At 41.2% G+C, this 18,050-nt stretch overlaps 3 protein-coding genes across 8 annotated transcripts in view; 1 reads left to right on the top strand and 2 right to left on the bottom strand.

Moving 5' to 3' along the window:
• LOC135160392 (protein outspread) overlaps window positions 1–2,901 on the bottom strand; it is a 33,207-nt gene extending 30,306 nt beyond the window's left edge. For 3 of the 4 annotated variants that reach the window (XM_064116885.1, XM_064116889.1, XM_064116887.1), the window contains exon 1: window positions 1,508–2,901. In XM_064116885.1, coding sequence (XP_063972955.1) covers window positions 1,508–1,654 — 147 coding nt within the window. In that variant the 5' untranslated portion in view covers window positions 1,655–2,901. Of the gene's footprint in view, window positions 1–455; window positions 486–1,507 lie in introns of those variants that run through there. The other variant, XM_064116886.1, reaches the window with a different exon arrangement.
• Window positions 2,902–3,486: 585 nt separating this feature from the next.
• LOC135160397 (calpain-7-like) lies at window positions 3,487–8,724 on the bottom strand. Of its 2 annotated transcripts, XM_064116902.1 has the most exons (5): window positions 8,494–8,724; window positions 8,300–8,406; window positions 7,628–8,221; window positions 7,009–7,163; window positions 3,487–6,908 (listed from the first exon to the last, which is right to left on the bottom strand). In XM_064116902.1, the coding sequence occupies exons 3-5, from the start codon at window positions 7,836–7,838 to the stop codon at window positions 4,740–4,742; spliced, it is 2,535 nt and encodes an 844-aa protein (XP_063972972.1). In that variant the 5' UTR covers window positions 7,839–8,221; window positions 8,300–8,406; window positions 8,494–8,724; the 3' UTR covers window positions 3,487–4,739. The 2 variants fall into 2 exon arrangements, with proteins under 2 accessions (XP_063972972.1, XP_063972973.1); XM_064116903.1 differs by lacking the exons at window positions 8,300–8,406; window positions 8,494–8,724 and having other exon boundaries at window positions 7,628–8,247.
• Window positions 8,725–8,738: 14 nt separating this feature from the next.
• LOC135160432 (small ubiquitin-related modifier-like) lies at window positions 8,739–12,450 on the top strand. 2 transcript variants are annotated; one of them, XM_064116973.1, is made up of 6 exons: window positions 8,739–8,898; window positions 9,032–9,100; window positions 9,215–9,292; window positions 9,389–9,460; window positions 11,588–11,672; window positions 11,761–12,450. In XM_064116973.1, exons 1-6 carry the CDS (start codon window positions 8,884–8,886, stop codon window positions 11,775–11,777), a joined length of 336 nt encoding a protein of 111 aa, XP_063973043.1. In that variant the 5' UTR covers window positions 8,739–8,883; the 3' UTR covers window positions 11,778–12,450. The 2 variants fall into 2 exon arrangements, with proteins under 2 accessions (XP_063973043.1, XP_063973044.1); XM_064116974.1 differs by lacking the exon at window positions 11,588–11,672 and having other exon boundaries at window positions 8,741–8,898.
• The last annotated feature ends 5,600 nt before the right edge of the window (window positions 12,451–18,050 follow it).

Genomic DNA, 18,050 nt, shown 5'->3' with positions numbered 1-18,050 from the left:
AAAAATTGTATTTTTCACTGAGAAAAAAAAATATTCGTGCTAAATATTCCTTTACTGAGCCTTAAACAAACTGCCTGAATGATTTTAATTTCTAACGTTCTGGAGAGAAGACTTTTGAGAAATTTATTTCTTTTTCTAATCATTGAAGGCGTTTAATCAAAATTATAACTGCACGGGGAAAATTCTTGAAAAATTACGTACCTGTTCCGTGATTTGCCAATCAAAATAATATTCGGTAAAAATTGCGGAACAGTTACGCACTTCTTCGGTGAACTTTCAGGAAAAAGTCTAAAACATTCCAGAAAAAGTGTGGAACGTTCCCTGAAAAAAAGCGTAACTGTTCCATAATTTTTATTGAATACCGTTTTGCCTGGCAGATTACACAACAGTCACGTAATTTTTCAAGAATATTTTTCTCTGCGTGACGAATGCTTTAACAATCGAAGAGTCCATACCAAAATTCTCAGCATATATCGTCTTGTATCGAGAATTTATTTCGAGTCACCTCTTGACGAATGATAGGCCTGGGGATTCGCTCACCTTCAGTAATGTTCCATAAATAATGCAGTAGGTAAAAGGCAAATGTCTGAAAAACAAGCACTAATGTGACCTACTGATAGTACTCCCGGCAGATTATATTGCCTTCTCTCTTGGAAATAGCGGCTCTACGAAAGCTTCAGCTTGATTGCCTTGATAAATTCACAAAATCCGGTTTTTAAAACCCCTAAAATGTGTTTATCAAAGTGCCAGAGCACAAACGTAGCAATTCATTTGTCTGGTATTAGTGGAATTATATACGCATTACGTGCTGACTCCGATTTTTATTGTCTCGTATATTCATTCTGATGATAATGATGGAACTAGTACAGTAACAAATTGCTCATATATTCCCTACAGTGTAATTCTCTTTGCTTATGAATTAACGCTACGCTTCCGAGTAGCTATTTTGCCAATAACTTCCTTCTATCATGCATAATTCATTCTTTACTTGATTTGTTTTTAAGTGAATACGATTTCCTCTCACTCATTTTGTCAGATATTCATCCTAGTTGAATGTCCCATAATCTCTTCCCTCTCCAGCCCACCCTCAGTAAGACAGGAGAAAGGAATAAAATAAGTTCGACTTAACAAGATATTTCATCGCGGTCTTCATCGAAATATTGAACTACTAAAATCTCGTCAAAATAATTTCTTTGCTGACTCAAAGAACTTCTTCAATAGATTTTTGAAAAACAATTTTCGTTCAGTAATGCCTTCACAGGAGAATTTTTAAAGATTTTTCAAATCATTCAAAATATTTCCTAAAAAAATCTCAACCAAAGATCCTCCGAAGATCTTTTCATGGTTCTTCTGAAGAGTTTTGGGAGATCGTCAATAGGAGAAGACTTTTTAATGTGAGGTATGCACGTCGTAGAAATAAAATTAAAGAAGACCTCACGGGCTAGAGAAATAAAATGAAAATGTGATTAATATCCATAAAGTAAAAAAATAATAAAATGTCACTCACTCGATTGGATTCCAATGCCTCGGCGCTGTGTTCCTCCTTCTGTTTAAAGCAACTACTGCACTTGCTTTTGTTGAATATATTAGGAACAAATTTCCTGCACTCAGCACCGGCGCCACGGGGTGACGACACGACGTTTCCCCCCGACATCGCGTCACGTACAACACGATTGACGGAGTATACGTTTAATCATACACGTTGTACAAACATCCGAGTAATAACAGGCCAAGTGCAACATGTCAAAAATTCCCAAGATGAGCAGCGATCAAAATACTTTAAGCGCGAACCAAAAAAAAACTCACGTTCGCTCACGCACAGCTCGTGAAAATCAAGGGGAGAGACAAAAAAATTAAAAATAGTTCTGATAAAGTCTAGTAACGGGAGATGTGCGTGCTTTGGCACGCGATTTACATGCAAACGACATATTTTGATGCTTCTGTTCGTTTGTGTAACCAATACGCAGCGTATGGTACGCCCTTAGCCTCACAAATATTTTCATTTCACCAGTGAAATTGAAAAAACTCCCGAGAAACTCGGAATTTCGTAATCCGTACAGTTACTCGCTGTTTTCATTGCGTTATTTCATTTTAAAAAAATCCATCACAAGTAACTTGGAATTGCTCAATTCTTCTCATGCCTGGGATGATTTTTTTCGCTGGATCACGATCTACTTCGATCCAAATTCGTCACAACAGTCCGATCGCATGACAGTCCATTCATCATTCCACAAATTCTTTATTTACATTTTCCCTCGACTCAATATTTTTTTCACTATTCACTGCTCGTTATCCACTGAAGCTCTATCACCGCGGCCTTGACGATGTCCACTTGGCGGTTTTACTTCTATTTTTCCACCTCTATCGTCTTTTTATTTTCAAATTTGAAAAACATTGTGTCCCGTTATTCACCAGAATGACAGAAATTCCATGAGAATTATTTATCCTGACGAAGTCCCAAATAATTTCTTCGCAACGGATGCGTTGATCAGGCAAAGTGATCGTATTTTATGAAGAAAAAAAAGGGAAGAAGAATTAACCATCATCACCATTCCCTGTATTGTAAACCGGCACCCCCGCGTAATTCATCTTGCACATATTCTCGATGTTATGATCCATCACAACGGGAGAAATAAAATTCCGGTCATGTTTGTTGTTGATGTTACGGGCCAATTGGGGGATTTGTTTTTCTAGCACTTGACCTTTTACTGTTGATACACTTCACCATATTACGATAAAACTACACAAAATTCTTGGACACTGGGCGCAGAGCCACTGACAACACGACACTCTACAGAGGCTACTCTCTGCACCTTGCGCTGCACGACTCCGCGCTTAGCGCGGAGGTGTGACTTCTCTACGTATTACAGTTTCAGTGGGAAAATTGTTGTATGGGAATAAGAGCCACAAGACGCCCTGATAGATACAGCTCTGAAAAGCCAACCTGACTTTCAGTGGTGGGGATGGGGGCCGTAAACATCGCCATATTTTTTAGTACCAGCAGCGACAGCCAGAGGGGCCGAGTCAGCGATTGATTTTTCAAATGAATAATTGCTTGAACGGAGCATTGATTAATTAATTAATTGTCACGCAGAGAAGTGACGGCCTTTGGACATTTGATTTTTATGATCGAAAGTATTTCTGTTGCAATAGGTAATTGAATAGGGCCCTTTGAGGAGTGTCTTGGATCGGCAACGCACCTGGTGGTCATGGGGTGTACTGGAAAATTGTAAATATTTTTTAAGGGCCATCATATCAGAGATTATAGTGGAGAACGGTGGAGAACGTGCCTGTTGGTAAGGCATTACCATGGAGAACGTCGCAGCCATTCGAGGCAGCCCATTTGCGTTTGGCTAGGGCTCCACATTCAAATATGGCAGTCACTGTCGACTAATTTTTTAAACAAAAATTAGACTCGCAAAGACGTTTATGCGAATTAAAAAATGTTATGTACGAGATTTCCATTTTTAGTTAATGAAGTTTGAATTTTCCATTGTATTCCGTTTATATACATTTTATTAATTTTCGTATAAAATTACATTGCGCAGCCCCTGAGCGAAAATTTCTCGGTAAAAATCCAGAAATTTACAATATTCAATTATTTTCTTACTCATTAGATTGCGATGAAAAATAAAAATTTTAATTAGTTATCAACCTTTAATGTATTAGTCAAGCGTACGTAGATGCTTTTCTTAAGAATAGTTTAAATTATTTTTACGGAATAAATATTATACAACCTGTTACAAAAGCTCTATGTTTTCATATTTTTCATATTTTGTAAACATTCAGAGAAATTGCTAGCGTGAATGAAAGGCGCCAGTTTCCGTGCAGTCTTGTTCCCTTGAACGAGAATTAAAGCCAACATTGACTTGAAAACTTTATCGTAAAAAAGCGTGCACCAAATTGATGTCGAAAAATTTAGAAATTCATTAACTGGAGGGTCGATGCACCTTTGAAATTTAGCACCGCATGACCTTCGACCCAAAGGCTAAATTTCCCATGGGAAGATGTCAACCATTTTCCAACGTCTATCCGTCAAGACTGATCGGGTGAAATCTGATAATTTTATGCGATTTTGCAGATAAGAGCAAGCGACAATTGACAATTGTAAGTACCAAGTGTCAAGCACAGCCATAATTAGTACTAACCACAGTAGCAGTGACGTTAAAAGGCTCAAGGAGATTTCAGCGCACAGACAGTTCTTTGTTTGAGAAGGGGAAACTTTTTAATGAGTTATAGAACATCCCTTAAGAATGTTCAACTACTTTGTCAATTTTTTCCCCGGTAAAATTCTTATCTATTTCGTGGTCGAAGACCAGAGTTTTCAATTGGGTTCCATTTGGCCCGAAATTTTCACGAATTTTGCAATCACTTGATTATTGACATTGTAGAGATCAGAATATAAATAACGATATGATACCGTCAGAAAAATTTTTATAAATCTGCGATGACATGATTCAATCTTTTTTTGATGGAAGATTGATAACATAATTGAATAATAAAATATTTTAATCACAAAATCAACGAAAAATCGGTGGAATTGTACTAAGCAGTCCCTATGGTTAGTGCGATTCTCCCCCAAAACCCTTTGCATGTGCAAATAAAAATGGATAAACCATAAATAACACTCCATCCCCACTTTCCCTCCCTGCTACTGAATAATTTATCGATACAATCGTTCAACCCCTCAAATAAAACTTTAACAATTCCTCTAGACCCACCCCTTCAACATCCTCTCTTCACTGAATCCTCGTGAGTTGTAAACCACAAGACGCTTTACACGTAAGGAAAAACGGTCCCTCCTGAAACGGCATGAAGGTCGCCGGTACAATATGATAAGTCCCCGCCACCACCTCCGAAATTTCCAAATACACAAATCCAGACCTAAAAGGCCCAGAAGTTTTATTCTGAAAAGCCGTTGGTGCCTGAGAATCACCCAACGCAACAGCTGTGATTTCAAATCCAATCTGATACTGTTTCGGTCCCTTTAAAATCACCAACAGATGATTATTGTTATTGGAGCTCTCCAGCACTAGTTGATATGTCGGGTTTTTCCCATAAGTCGCTGGATGATTGGCGCATCCCCCAGCAGTCTCCCCCTTCCACTGCCCATCAGTAATAGTTTTCTCAAATTTATAAGGCTCAGCAATTTTCTTCAGGGTGAACTGACACGTTCCATATGCCCTAAGAGTATAATAAATGGTATTCATCTTTTCGTATTGAGAGATCACCAGAGTGTACCTGGACTCAGAACCCGGCTCGAGTTCGATTTTCGAAAGATAATGGGGACTATTGATTCTCACCCCATCGATATAGGGCGGTGGATCGTGAGGGTAATACACCCTTTTTCCATTATTCTTATACACCAGAACAGTGATGTACTCCTGGTTCTGCCTGAAGTCCGCAATATCGGTGATGTGTCGGGTCAGAAGAATCCAAATGTCCCCAGATACTCCGGACGGTACCTCCAACGAGAACTGTGGATTATCTCCAATATTATAAGCATCTTTGATCGGTCCTGTACCAGCATTCCACATCTGATGTATGCAGTACGTGTACTTGAACAGACCTGGATTCCAATTTAAATAGAGAACATCAAAGAAGTGGCAAATGCTCTCGTAATCGATCCAAAAAATTCCGTTATCGTACTGCGACGCAGAATCCGGATCATAATTAAGAAGTTTCTTGAGCTCAGGTGTCCAGTGCTTGACATCATGTTCAGAATAGTTCCCCCGCCATCGTAGATGAGACCAGGGATTTTTCAGCAGCAACAACTTGTTATTGTTAATGAGTCTTATATCGAGGACTGCATAGGCATGAGTGGGAACCAGTCCCGTACGATCGGCTACGGAATCCGAGAGTTCACCAGTGGCAACTGTCACGAGTACCTCACCTTTGTGGATCCTTGTTAACAGAGTAGTGAAGACCCTGTCCTTATTGAAATCTGGATCATTTGGCCTGATTGCCCATCGCTCTGGGATCCATCCTGTCAAAGCGTGAAGGTCAATGTTGCTGTTGGAGCCGGGGAAGTCGTAACCCCCCATGACCTTCATGTAGGCTTTTTCCAGCAAGGATATCCAGAGTTCTCCACGATTACTGGAGTACGAGCACAATAGCTGATTGTCCCTGCCGACTGGGAGGAGATCGTCTATGATGACCTTTCGGGGAATCCCATTTATGTGCAGCTTCACCATGTACTTCCCAGACGGATTGTAAACTGGTTCTCTTGACGTTCGATTTTGCGGGAAGAGGATTGACGTTATCAGGCGCTGGCCGAAACGCTTCTCGTACTGTGCACTCACTGCTAAGGATGCTACGAAAGAACAGTCAGAGACAACTGTTTGTTTAATACTGTAGTAGTCCACGTGAGTTCCCAAAACCAATTTTGGGTTATCGAAGAGCTGACTGGGACGTGCCCAACCGGCAAAATCTATCTTTTGCTTTGGCGCTAATTCAAGAACACCGTCTTTGTCCGAGAAGAGGGTTGGCGAGGTAAATCGCTCGGATAAGTCGACGGTCATGAAGGGAACGAACTCGTTATCGTTTATGTGAGAGGTTGTTAAGAGGGTTCTCTTTTCTTCTTCGGTGTAGCTGTCACTACCACCGGTCACTTGAAGATGTGCGCTGCTTCCACGATGGAGACCTCGGCGAGGGGGGTGAGGACGACTTTGTGGCGGTTTTGGAGGGGTTGGGACGCTGGTCAGGGGAGAGGAACCCGCCTGGTGGTGGCTTTCCTCGGGAGAGTCGTTGGGAGACTCGAGAATTGTGTCGGGGACTGGAGGGAGGTTGGAGAGGAGCTCTAGTTGGGATGGGGTGGTTATACCCTCGAGGGCTTCCGCACGGCTAATTGCGCGAATACTCAGGTTCGTGAGTTGCTGCTGCTTGTCGGAGGATGGTGTCATTTTTTTCTGAAAGACGAGAGGACGTGAGTTGGGGGTTGGAGACATCATGTCTCAGGATGATTTGAAAATGAACAGAGAAAGTATTTTAATCTTAGGTCATTTCTACCGTATGCAATGCAAGCTGCGCTGCATCTGCGTATAAAAGGACAGCAACATCCTTCCAGCCTTCGTTATCGGCATCAAGGGCCTCATTGATTAGGAATTTCACTCTTTGTAAATTGGTGTCGACAGTTGGACTCTTGCTCCCTTCGTCCTCCTTAACTAGTGAATTAGAAATATTAATTAAGGAGGGAGGTAGTGAGTTTGCAGGTACTATACGTTTCTTTTATTAGAAATATCAAAATAAATCCTTCATTTTGTGAGGATCTCGCGATCTCCGAGAAATTTATGGACGAAGTTCCATAAAATTCAGGTTATATGAACATTTTTCAACAAATCAGGTGATTATAATTAGTCAGGTTTCATTTTGTAGTCAGAAAAGATATTCCAGAACACAACAACGGTAATTTGTCGACCCCCTGTTGGCTGAGAGTCGCATTTTAATTGTAAATAACTCCGGAACCGCAGAGTGAAATTCACCAATTTTTTTTTATCTCAATAATATTCTGTCACTCTTCAAAATGAACTTCAATTGACCCAAATCGTATCGTTCCTTAAGGAGATATCGATGATTTAACCAGGTTCAGTCGACTTTAGTACTGCCATTTTGATAAAAAAATACTTACTGGAGGATTGTAAAAAAGAAATTCGTTCTCTATACTCCTCGACCTTCGTCCTAACCGAGAATCCTGCAGGAGAGCTCCTCGGTGATATCTTCTCGAGCAACCGGGCAGCAACATCATAATAACAAAGTGCTTTTTTGTGCTGACCCGAGTCGTCAAAATCCACAGCCTTTCTCGCAGCCTTCTTGGCGTTTTCCAAATTACCACCCTCCATATTCACTCATAACACGACTATCGCCCATGCACATTTGACAATCCAAATGTTAAACTGAATCTCAACGGTATTATTATGTTTAAAAATGATCTACTGAGTAGGTCGGATGCTCCGGAACCTGCTCTTGATGCACGATCAATTGTACAATTCCATATAATTAATCTAATTATCCATTAGCATTGGAATGTTCCCAATTCGGAAAATATCATCTGATTATATTCGTCATTCCAAAAATAAACGGTTTGTCATTGTTAAGACAACAATCGCACAATTACTCTACGTTCACAGGGATTTCAAGGTACAATCCGTAATTTTCATCAGACTGTATCAAATTGACGTGTTGTCTGATTGGCTCCGCCATTGTCTCGTGAATTTAGCGGCAACTTTGAATAAATAAATTTCGTGAATTAATTACTTCAAGTGAATATTTTTAAAAATATATCTTGAATAATAAATTTCACCAAAAATGGATAAGGTTACAGCTCTCTCATGACCTTGGACCATGTGCCTGGAATAGTAAAATAATGAAGCGGTCTGTCGAGTTGAATTTCGGGCAATATCTCCGAATCTAAGAGAACAGTGAAATTTTTGTAATAAAAATTTTTGTAGTGCTCTATTCGCTCGACAAAAAATTTATGATCAAAATTTTGTTAACTTGTCTAAATCTGGAGATATTCGTCGAATACCAGTCCATATGCAAAAATGACTCATCTCCTTTGACGACTTTGCTAATGAAACAATTATGGAGGTCCTAAGCATGAGATTAGATCATTTCGAAAAATTATGTTGGTTTTTCCTATTTCAAACGCCCGCCAATAGGCCACATCCGGTTGAATTTGCGACCGCAAAAGCAAGTGTCGCCATCTATCCCGCGTCGATTGTCGTCGCACTTGGGCGTCTATCGGTGAAACAAGAAAGCCGTTTTCCATTACCAAAGGGCAATACCTGACAAAACCCGTCTCGCGCCATACTGCATGCTTGTGTTTGGTTTGCCGTTGTTGGCGCGTGGTCAAATATTAAAGAAACTTGTAATTACCGTGTAAAAATGTCGGACAATCAGGTAATAACCATGAATATTCATCATCAACTCGGTTATTAATGGCATTAGAAACTGAATCTCATTTTTGTGGAAATGGGATGGATTTTTTTTTCTGGCTAGTGCCGACTTGAGATATATAACCTTCGTTTTCTAGGAACAGAAAGCTGATGCCGGTACGTGCGACGCGAATTCAGAATACATCAAGCTGAAAGTCGTTGGCAATGTGAGTATTTCAGTCATTTTGAGCCTGTGCTTCAAGGTTTTCGACGAACTTTTGCAGTTTTTTTTTGCGAATTTCGAGTCTTAACTCTGGTTTTGATTTTTTTGCTCATTTCAGGACAGCAATGAAATCCATTTCAGGGTAAAGATGACCACTCAAATGGGCAAACTCAAAAAATCATACAGCGACAGAGTGGTAAGTAGCGGTGGTTAACATCCGCCTGAGTTGTTCTAACCTCCAAGTTGTCGAGTTTTAGGAATCGATTGCAATGAGATTTTTTTAATGTTTTAGGGAGTGCCAATGACTTCGCTCAGGTTCCTCTTCGATGGAAAAAGGATCAATGACGATGAGACACCAAAGCAGGTAATTTTTGAATTTTTGACGACCTGAAGGAGGTGGGCTGGGTAGTCCTAGGTGGTGAAAGGATTGTGGAATTCTAAGGGGGGTCCTGGCTATTTCGGAATGTCGCGAAAGTGTAGGGGGCGAGTAAATTTTTATAAACCATCGGTTTATATTTCGGTGAATATTTCTCTATCGAATTCCAACATGCTTCTCTGTTAGTTGATGAAAAAAATTATTTGATGCGGTGAGGATGAGACAGTTGTCATACAAACTCAGTTGTCATACTTTTGTTGTTGGCAACTATCTCAGGGTTAAAAGGAGTTTGATAACAATTGAAATTTTTCAGAGATGTTGGAAAATCGAAGGAAAATAGATAAAGTTTTATTGGAATTTTGTCAGAGGGATGAGAAAGTTCGCGATTGTTATGGAAATTTGATTAGCATTTTTGATTCCTCAGATATTGAAAGTGAATGGTTCCCTAAGTTTTATCAAAAATTCATTTTCGAGAAATTTCGTAGTATTGAAGGCAAAGTTTGATGAAGGAACATAAGCACGTGAAGAAGGAAATTCTTTTTTTGATTTGGAAACTTATTTACTTCTCAGGGGCATCAAATTTTTATTTGATTTTGAAAAATTATCTTTGTGAACTCATAACAAATTACAATGGCCCTGATTACCGTGATAATTTTCATAAATTATAAGTGAATCATTCAACTGATTTTCCTCCAGTTTCTGGAAGATTCCAGCATGTGTAGATCTTTTGAAATTCGAAGGAAAGAGTGTCCCCTATTGGAGCTCCTGATAAATATCAGAAAAATGTTTCTCTGTTAGACTTAGATATCTCATGACACATTTAAGTCGTTAATTCCCATAATGACTTGTAATGGCGTACGTAACCTTTCCCTAAACATCGAACGCGAAATGGTGACTCCCCTGCGGATACTAAATCCCTCAATGAGATATTTCCTCTAAATCAACATGAAGGCACCGAAGGGCCTCATCTGCCCACAGATTGTCTTAACAAATATATTTAATTTGATCTTTTCTTCACCTGTCGTATGTTCCATCATCAATACCTTCACTTAGTAGGGACATTATTACGAATGACGAGCCATCTTCGAGCTTGCATTCCAACCTTTAAAATAGGATTCAATTCGTTCCAGTCGTAATTGCATCTCAAAAATATCCAGTGATTAAATTTATATTTTGTTCTGCTGTGAGCATGTATGATTCTTACCACAACTCTTCTATCATCATAAAATAATTAATTTTTATTTAAAAAACCGAAAGTGTTTGATGTAGCCCTGCATTGACAATACACGAAGCCGTTCAATACAGCAAATCTTGAATTATCTCGGTGTGAGAAAAGTGGGGAGCCTTTGAATGTGTTTGTACATCATAAGAAAGGCCCAGTTGCGCACGCACACTACTATACAATGATGGTAGAGTGGGGACAATTGAGCCTGTTGAATGGGTTAAATGATACTGCAAAAAAAAATTTTAGTCACTTATGCAAAAAGCGACATTTCCATTAATAAGAAATTGAAAGTTCAATTTTTAATCGTCAGATGTGATAAATTTAATGTTTTTTGAACGCCTCATAAAAAATTGTTAATTAAAAAAAAAAATAAGTTTCATGATTTATTTATAGAGAACGATATTTGATAAAAATATCACTATTTCGGAGAATTTAAGGGAGATAACATTCACTGCATAATCGTTTTTTCAATTTTTGTCAGACGAATCAGTTGGAAAATGCTACAACTGAATATGTTAACAAATTGCGTAATACAACTGGAATTCTCGTGAGAAACATGTCTTTGTCTGAAGAAATCAATGCTTTGACAATTGCCAAGTACACAATATTCCACACTGAGAAAAGAAAATCTTACCCCAGGAGGTTTTACATTTATTTAAAAAATAAAGAGAGCTTGTGGTTCAAATCGATAAATAAATTTCCAACATCAATTCAAGTGATATTTGCATCATAACAGTCTAGAATTACACCTGAGGAGTAACAAAATGAGTTGATTGAAATTTACTTGTTACGGGAAATCTGTCTAAATGGAAGAGATTTATTTCCTGAACATTTTCCAGCCTCAAGTTTCCTCAATAAGTGACCTAATTAAAAAATAAAAAACTTCTCAGTCTAGAGCCACTTCAATAGGAGTATTTTCTATGGTTTCCGTTTGTAGACGTTATCCTGAAAGTATCAAAGAGATTGCGACTTCTAGTTAAGTTTATTCCAATCAATTCTCACTCACAGATCCTTCGTTGACATTGACAACTGATGTAATTTTTATTTTTCATTTAATTTTCAGCTGGAGATGGAAAATGATGATGTGATCGAGGTGTATCAAGAGCAAACAGGCGGTTATGTTTAAATAGCGCTACCGGAGAGCAGAAGATTAAAAAAAAAAACAAGCAGAAAAAACCACGCAATTTCATTATTTCCCTTCATAATTTTCTTTTTTCTCTGTTTAGCGACAGTAATTAAATATTTAGTTCAATTGAAATGGACAGCAATAGACTATCAATTTCTGTTTAACAGCAGAACTCACGGAAAGTGTATTAAGTTTATTATCCACTTAGCACCCATTTATTACATTAATGTATCTGAATATTCGTGTGTTCGGACATGAAAAATAATACGAGAAACATTTGACTATATGCAATACTGGAACTTTCTTACATTCCTAATGTCGAGAGGATGATGATGTAGAATTTGATAGTCTGTCCATTCATGATAATTGCGTGCTGAATTTAATGTTTTAGCCCCCCCACCCCTTCGATCAAATGCGCTATGAATGAATATAACATAATACATTCAGATAAAAAACATTATTTCGATATCCATTAATATTAATAACAAAAAAGAAGACAAGCGTGCAAATACTTGCTGATAAAGCGTGCTTATACTGATATAAGATTTGAAATAATTTGAAGAAATCATTAAAATTCTGAAACGTCTTATTTCTTTGTCGTTTGAATAAAAAATAATGTAATAATTATTTGATTTGTTTTCATTCATCTCTTTCCCGTAGATTAATTATTCACAAGACAAGATAAAATTTTATAAGTTGACAATTTCTTTATCGTTATCGAATATGAATTTTTTTAATGAAAAAGTGTTGTAGCAACTAAGCGCAAACAATTAGTTGAAACCCCTTTAAATAAATAAGATTGTATGCATTAATCAATTTTAAATTTAATTTATTGCGATAATTTGCTGTTTCAATACCAAAGTTTCCAAATCTCACGATTTTGCAATTGAAACATTCACAAAAATTTAGAGAGAAAAAATAGTTTAATCACAAAAATCAATAGTAAATAATCATGTTAGAATAGAATAGTTTTATTGCCATTGTATGGTTTTACACCTTTTACAGACGAGGATTCCTTAAATGGTATACGTTGTATTAATGAATACGATGTACCTTAATTATATGGTTCACGTATACGAACTCTACTTCATAAAATCTCTAAACGAAAACAAAAACAAAAACTAGAAAGGGAAAGAAAAAAAGAAACAAGTGATAGTTTGGCCGTGGTTTCCTGTTCCGCCCTAAAGTGTTTCCTGAGCTGTCTCTGCTTCTTTGGTTTTAGCTGCCTTGTGGAATGCCTTCAGGTAGTTGCATATGGCTAGGTTCGGACTGCCTCTCAGCACCCCCATGAGCCACTGGTCCAGGGGTAGGTACCTTGGGCATTGAGTGATCCAATCGGCCAGTCCTTTTGATATCGATGTTGGTATTGATTGTTGAGCTTGCTGACAGAGCAAGACGTGCTCTAGTGTTTCCGTGTCACCACAGAAAGTGCAGTTAGGGTTATCATAACCTTTCTGGGTACCTTTGCCCACATTGCCGCATCTGACACGAGCCCACTGCTCTTTGGTATCTCCACTTATGTTCTTGTAGCTCCAATACTTCTGGCCATTGGTATCAACTGCTAAGTACTTGTACTGGGGCCAGTACCTAGAGTTGTCTATATGGTGCCAGTCAGTCTGGATCTCCTGATCCGTTTTGGTGTTCAAATTTCTCTCCAGTTGGGACAATAACTCTCCATGTTCTCCCTGGTCCCAAATCCGCCTCAACGAAGTCCCATCTCCAACTTCCTCGAAGGCCACGTTCATCATTTTTCCAAGTTTAGAGGGGTACCTGTTGAGTATTCCCCTTACCTCTTCTCTCAGAGCTTTCCTGGGCCATCTGTCCTCCTTCATCCCCAGGATATCTGCCAGGTACCTGTATGCTCTCAATCGCCCCTCTATGTCAATGCTTCGTCTTCCTGATTCCATCCTCCAAATATAGGCAGGGGTGTTCGGTGCTAAGCCCATTGCCATTTTGATGTATCGACTCTGCATTCTCGTCATGGCGTCATAGTGTCCCCATCCCCAGAGCTCGATACCATACAGGCACCCCGACTTACCCATGACATCCAGGACGTACAGTCTTCTATAAAGCGTATTTATCCTGGCCCGTTTCATCAGTCCCCAAGCACTGTTGGTTGCCATTCTTGCCTTATTAGCGAGTTTCCTTACGTGCGTTCCAAAGGAGCCAGTCGGGGAGAACCAAAAGCCCAAATATTTAAATTCCCTCACAACCTCCAGTTTCGCACCGTTGAGTTCCCAGTGGTCGTTCTTGGCCAACCTTCCCCCTCTTCGGAAAACCATCACTTTGGTTTTGCATTCGTTGATGTGCAGGTGATTTTTCTTGGAGTGGGTTTCCACAATTGCCAGCATTGATCTCAATTCTCCAGCTTCCTCTGCCACCAGAGCTATGTCATCAGCAAATTTCAGGTTGGTTATTCTCACCCCCCCTAGAGTCGTACCTCCCCCCTGATTCTTTTCTAGTGCCTTATCCAGGTCTTCCAGAAACAGGCAGAAAAGTACTGGGCTAAGTGGGCAGCCTTGTCTGACTCCACAAGTTGATTGGAAACTAGTCGTGGTCCCTCTTGGCGTGATGATTCGGTTTCTGGTGTCTCTGTAGGTTCTCTCGATCATCTGGTACAGTTTGCCACTCAGTCCCATCTTCCTCAGCTTCTCCAACATCAGTGTGCGATCCACCAGATCAAAGGCTGCACGATAGTCTATAAATGCTACGTAGAGTTTTTTCCGTGGTTCCCTCAGACGTGCCCCTATCAAAGTATTCAGCGTGTAGATGTGATCCCTGGTGCTGCGATTAACTCTGAAGCCCGCTTGACTTTCTCCCAGTTTTCCCTGTTCTTCAGCCCATCTGGCCAGCCTTGATGCCATGATCTTCGTGAGGACTTTATATCCTATGTCGAGCAAGGAGATCCCTCTGTAGTTGCTTGCCTTGTCAACTTCTCCAGCTTTGAAAATGGGGCAAATATGGGCCGTTTCCCATCCCTGGGCGAGCCTCTCTTTCGTCCAGCAGCTTTGTATCGTCCGGCTGAACGCAGTCTTACCTACGTCTGGGAGAGCTTTTAGGAATCTGGCTGAGATGCCGTCCTCTCCTGGGGCCTTATGGTTTTTCATCCCCTGGAGGGCCTTGTTTACTTCCTGGTCAGTGATCCGTTCGTTCCACCACTCCACTATTTCGGGATGCTCCGGCTGGTGATCTCCGGTGGGTTCATTGGTAATCAAAATCAGGGGATCATCGTCAACTGTCCTCCCTGTACAGCCATTTCCTTGGGTTCGCTCCTCTTCCCCCAATCTCTGTAGGCTTGCTTCGATTTGTTCCGGTGGATTCAGCAGCCGTCCGAAGTGTGCAGTCCACTCTTCATCACTTATATCTCCTTTGGGGGACCATTTCCTTGATCGGAACAGATTGAGGCCTGCCCACAGTTCCTGCATGTTCCTACTTGACTCCACTCTGTCCCATTTACGGGCTTGCTGAGCCCCGATTTTTTCTTTCTTCAATGACTTTAGAAGGTTCCTCTGGTGTAGCCAGTTTTGTCTGTGCTGGGGGTCTGACTTGTCACAGTGGTAAGTTTTTAGGGCCTTGAAAGTCCTACTCCTTTGTTCCTTGTATTCGGCGTCGACCCAGGATTCCTCTCTTGGTGTATTTGCCTTAACCTTCTTCACCATACCGCAGTCTCTTGCCGATTCCCAAATACAGTTCTTCAGGGACTTCCAGGTCTCTGTTGGGTCGTCTGGGCTTTCCTCAAGGCACTTCTCCGTGACTTTCTTCTGGTAGTCCTCCAGTTTGTTGTCATCCCAGACCAGCTTCTCAGGGTAAGTTTCCTTATCCAGTATACTGTTTGTGGCTGGAGATTGCTGAGTATCACTGTGCAAAGGCAGTTTTAGTGCCACTGGCAGATGGTCAGAGCCCAGTCTCGGTATGACTTCTAGTCCCTCCACAAGCGAAATCTCAGTGATACTTATCAGTGCCAGGTCAAGCACTGAATCCGATCCACCTAGGAAGGTTGTCCTGCCAAGACGGTCTCCTTCGGTTGCTCCATTCAAAATGACTAGGTCGTTTAGTTCGCCAAATTCAATCAGTAACTCACCCTCACGATTCAGTGTTCCATCCTCCGACTTTCTCGGGAGTTGCATCCCCACTTCCTCCAATACCTCACTTGCACACTGCTTCCCTGCTACCCGTGCATTCCAGTCTCCAATGAGCAACGCACCCCCGACCTCTAAAGCCTCGTTTACCAATGGCTGCAACTTTTTTATCACTTGTTGTATTTTAACATTATTATATACACATATTAGAGTCAACAGCCGGCCATCTTTTGAGCGGAGTCCCTTGATTTGTGTTCCATAGCCCCACTCGTTCATCGTCAGTCCTCTACTGTATGTTTTCCTCACTGCTAACAGATTCCCACCCTTCGCCTTTCCTCTTCGGCTCGTCCTTGTCGCTGCTTGCGTTATCCATGTGAAATTGGGGTCTATGCTGCCTAATATTTTCGATTCATTCTTCCTTTCCAAATGGGTCTCCTGGAGGACAATTATATCAAACTGGCTGAGGAAGTTCCAGTTTTTTTTAATTTTGTACCCTCCGTCTATATTCCATGAGACCAAGTGGATGGACTGATGTTCCTGTTGAAGACTGCTACCGCCACTGCCTCTGTTGTCCGTGGTTTCCACGGGTGGATCTTCTCCTCCACTGTTTGCCATTTTCGCGTGGGGTTTGAGGGATCAGCCTGCCCTCGTTCTCGTTCCAGGTCCACCAGGTTCCTTGCACTAGCAGCTTTTGGTATCCCACTATGCCCTCCGATCCATTTTGTTTGAGGAGGGTAGCTTCCTGCGATAACCAGTCTTGTATTTCTGCCTCTCTCATAGTAAGATCATCTTCGATGTGTAACCCCTGTTCCTGGAGTGCTCTAGTCTTCTTCAGGATATTAATTTTGTTGCTCAGAGATTTAAGCTTTAACAACAGTCGGTTCCCTCCCAAAATCTTCACCTTCCTTATCATTGGTAGCGTACCTGTGGCATTGAAGATGCGTCTAGCAGTTTCTTCCTCTACGTCGCCCTCCTGGGAGACTGCCTCGTGCACGATGACGTTGTTCTTTCTTCGAGATCTTTTTGCCATTTCAGCGTTCAATTGAGTCGTACTCAGGGTCCATGGGGTCCATGCTGACGAGAATCCCGTGTCCTGATTCCTCGGGGGATTCAGATTCACATGCGCAGGTGGGGATTTTGGTGGCCCATCACTTCTGTTGGCTTGGGAGAATTGGGGCAATGGTGGTGGTGGTGTGTTGGACCGATGCAGGTGATTCTCCTCTGGGTGTGTTGCTTGTGTATTTTGGATGTTATGTGACTGGTAGGGGCTTCCCGTTCCTGTTGGCATTTGGTGAGGTGCTGGCGGGATGTTTTGTGGATTGTGCGGGATCAGGGGCTCCATTCTTCTCCAGAATTGCTCTGCATCCTCATTCATTTCTTTATTACCTGGTGATCTAGGGATTGGCACATTGGCTGTGTTCACCAATGGGGGGGTTCTCATGTAGTTGTTGTTAATATTGGGAGGATTTTCTGGGAAACTACGGCTGAGCCTGCACAAGTCCTTCTTCATTTCGTCGTGGCTGAGCTTCAGTTGTTCTATTAGCTGATGAAGAGAGGTCACTTGCTCTTCCTGTTTCATTAACTCAGCCTGCCACATACGATCCCTCTCTGCTAGCTCCAGTCTAAGTTGACCTAGAATTCGATGTAATTCATTTGTTACTGTACCTTTGAGTCTCCTTTCCATTCCTCCCAGCAATGTCTGGAGCAAAATGTCCAGGGCCGGGTGTGCTAGCGGTGTTTTTGTGCCCACCGCGGGGATGTGCCTTTCATTCTCTTGGTTCAGTGCATCAATTACTTCTCTTCCCCTAGGTGATTCCTCTTCCGATCCCGAGATATTTATTGGTCCCCTCTCTCGTTGGGGGTACGGGTTTGGTGCTTGTTCAGCGGCTAGTCTATCGAGACACCTTATCAGTTCTCGGTCCGCCTCATCGAACAGAATTTCACTTGCTTGTGGGCTCTCTAGGGGTGTTAGGTTACCCAGCTCCTCCTGTGGTTGCTCTTGTGAATTTCGGGGTTCCGAATCGACCGCTTCGATTCGGTCTGTGCTGCTGTCTGGGGATGTTATCACTGGGTCATCCTCGTCCTCTAGGTTATAGTCCTGTTCTTGGTCCATCCTTGAGTCAGGGGGCTTTCTCCTCGTGCAGGGGG

This window comes from Diachasmimorpha longicaudata, chromosome 3, assembly GCF_034640455.1.
Source record: "Diachasmimorpha longicaudata isolate KC_UGA_2023 chromosome 3, iyDiaLong2, whole genome shotgun sequence".
Taxonomy (NCBI): domain Eukaryota; kingdom Metazoa; phylum Arthropoda; class Insecta; order Hymenoptera; family Braconidae; genus Diachasmimorpha; species Diachasmimorpha longicaudata.
This window is presented reverse-complemented; position numbering and strand designations above follow the sequence as displayed.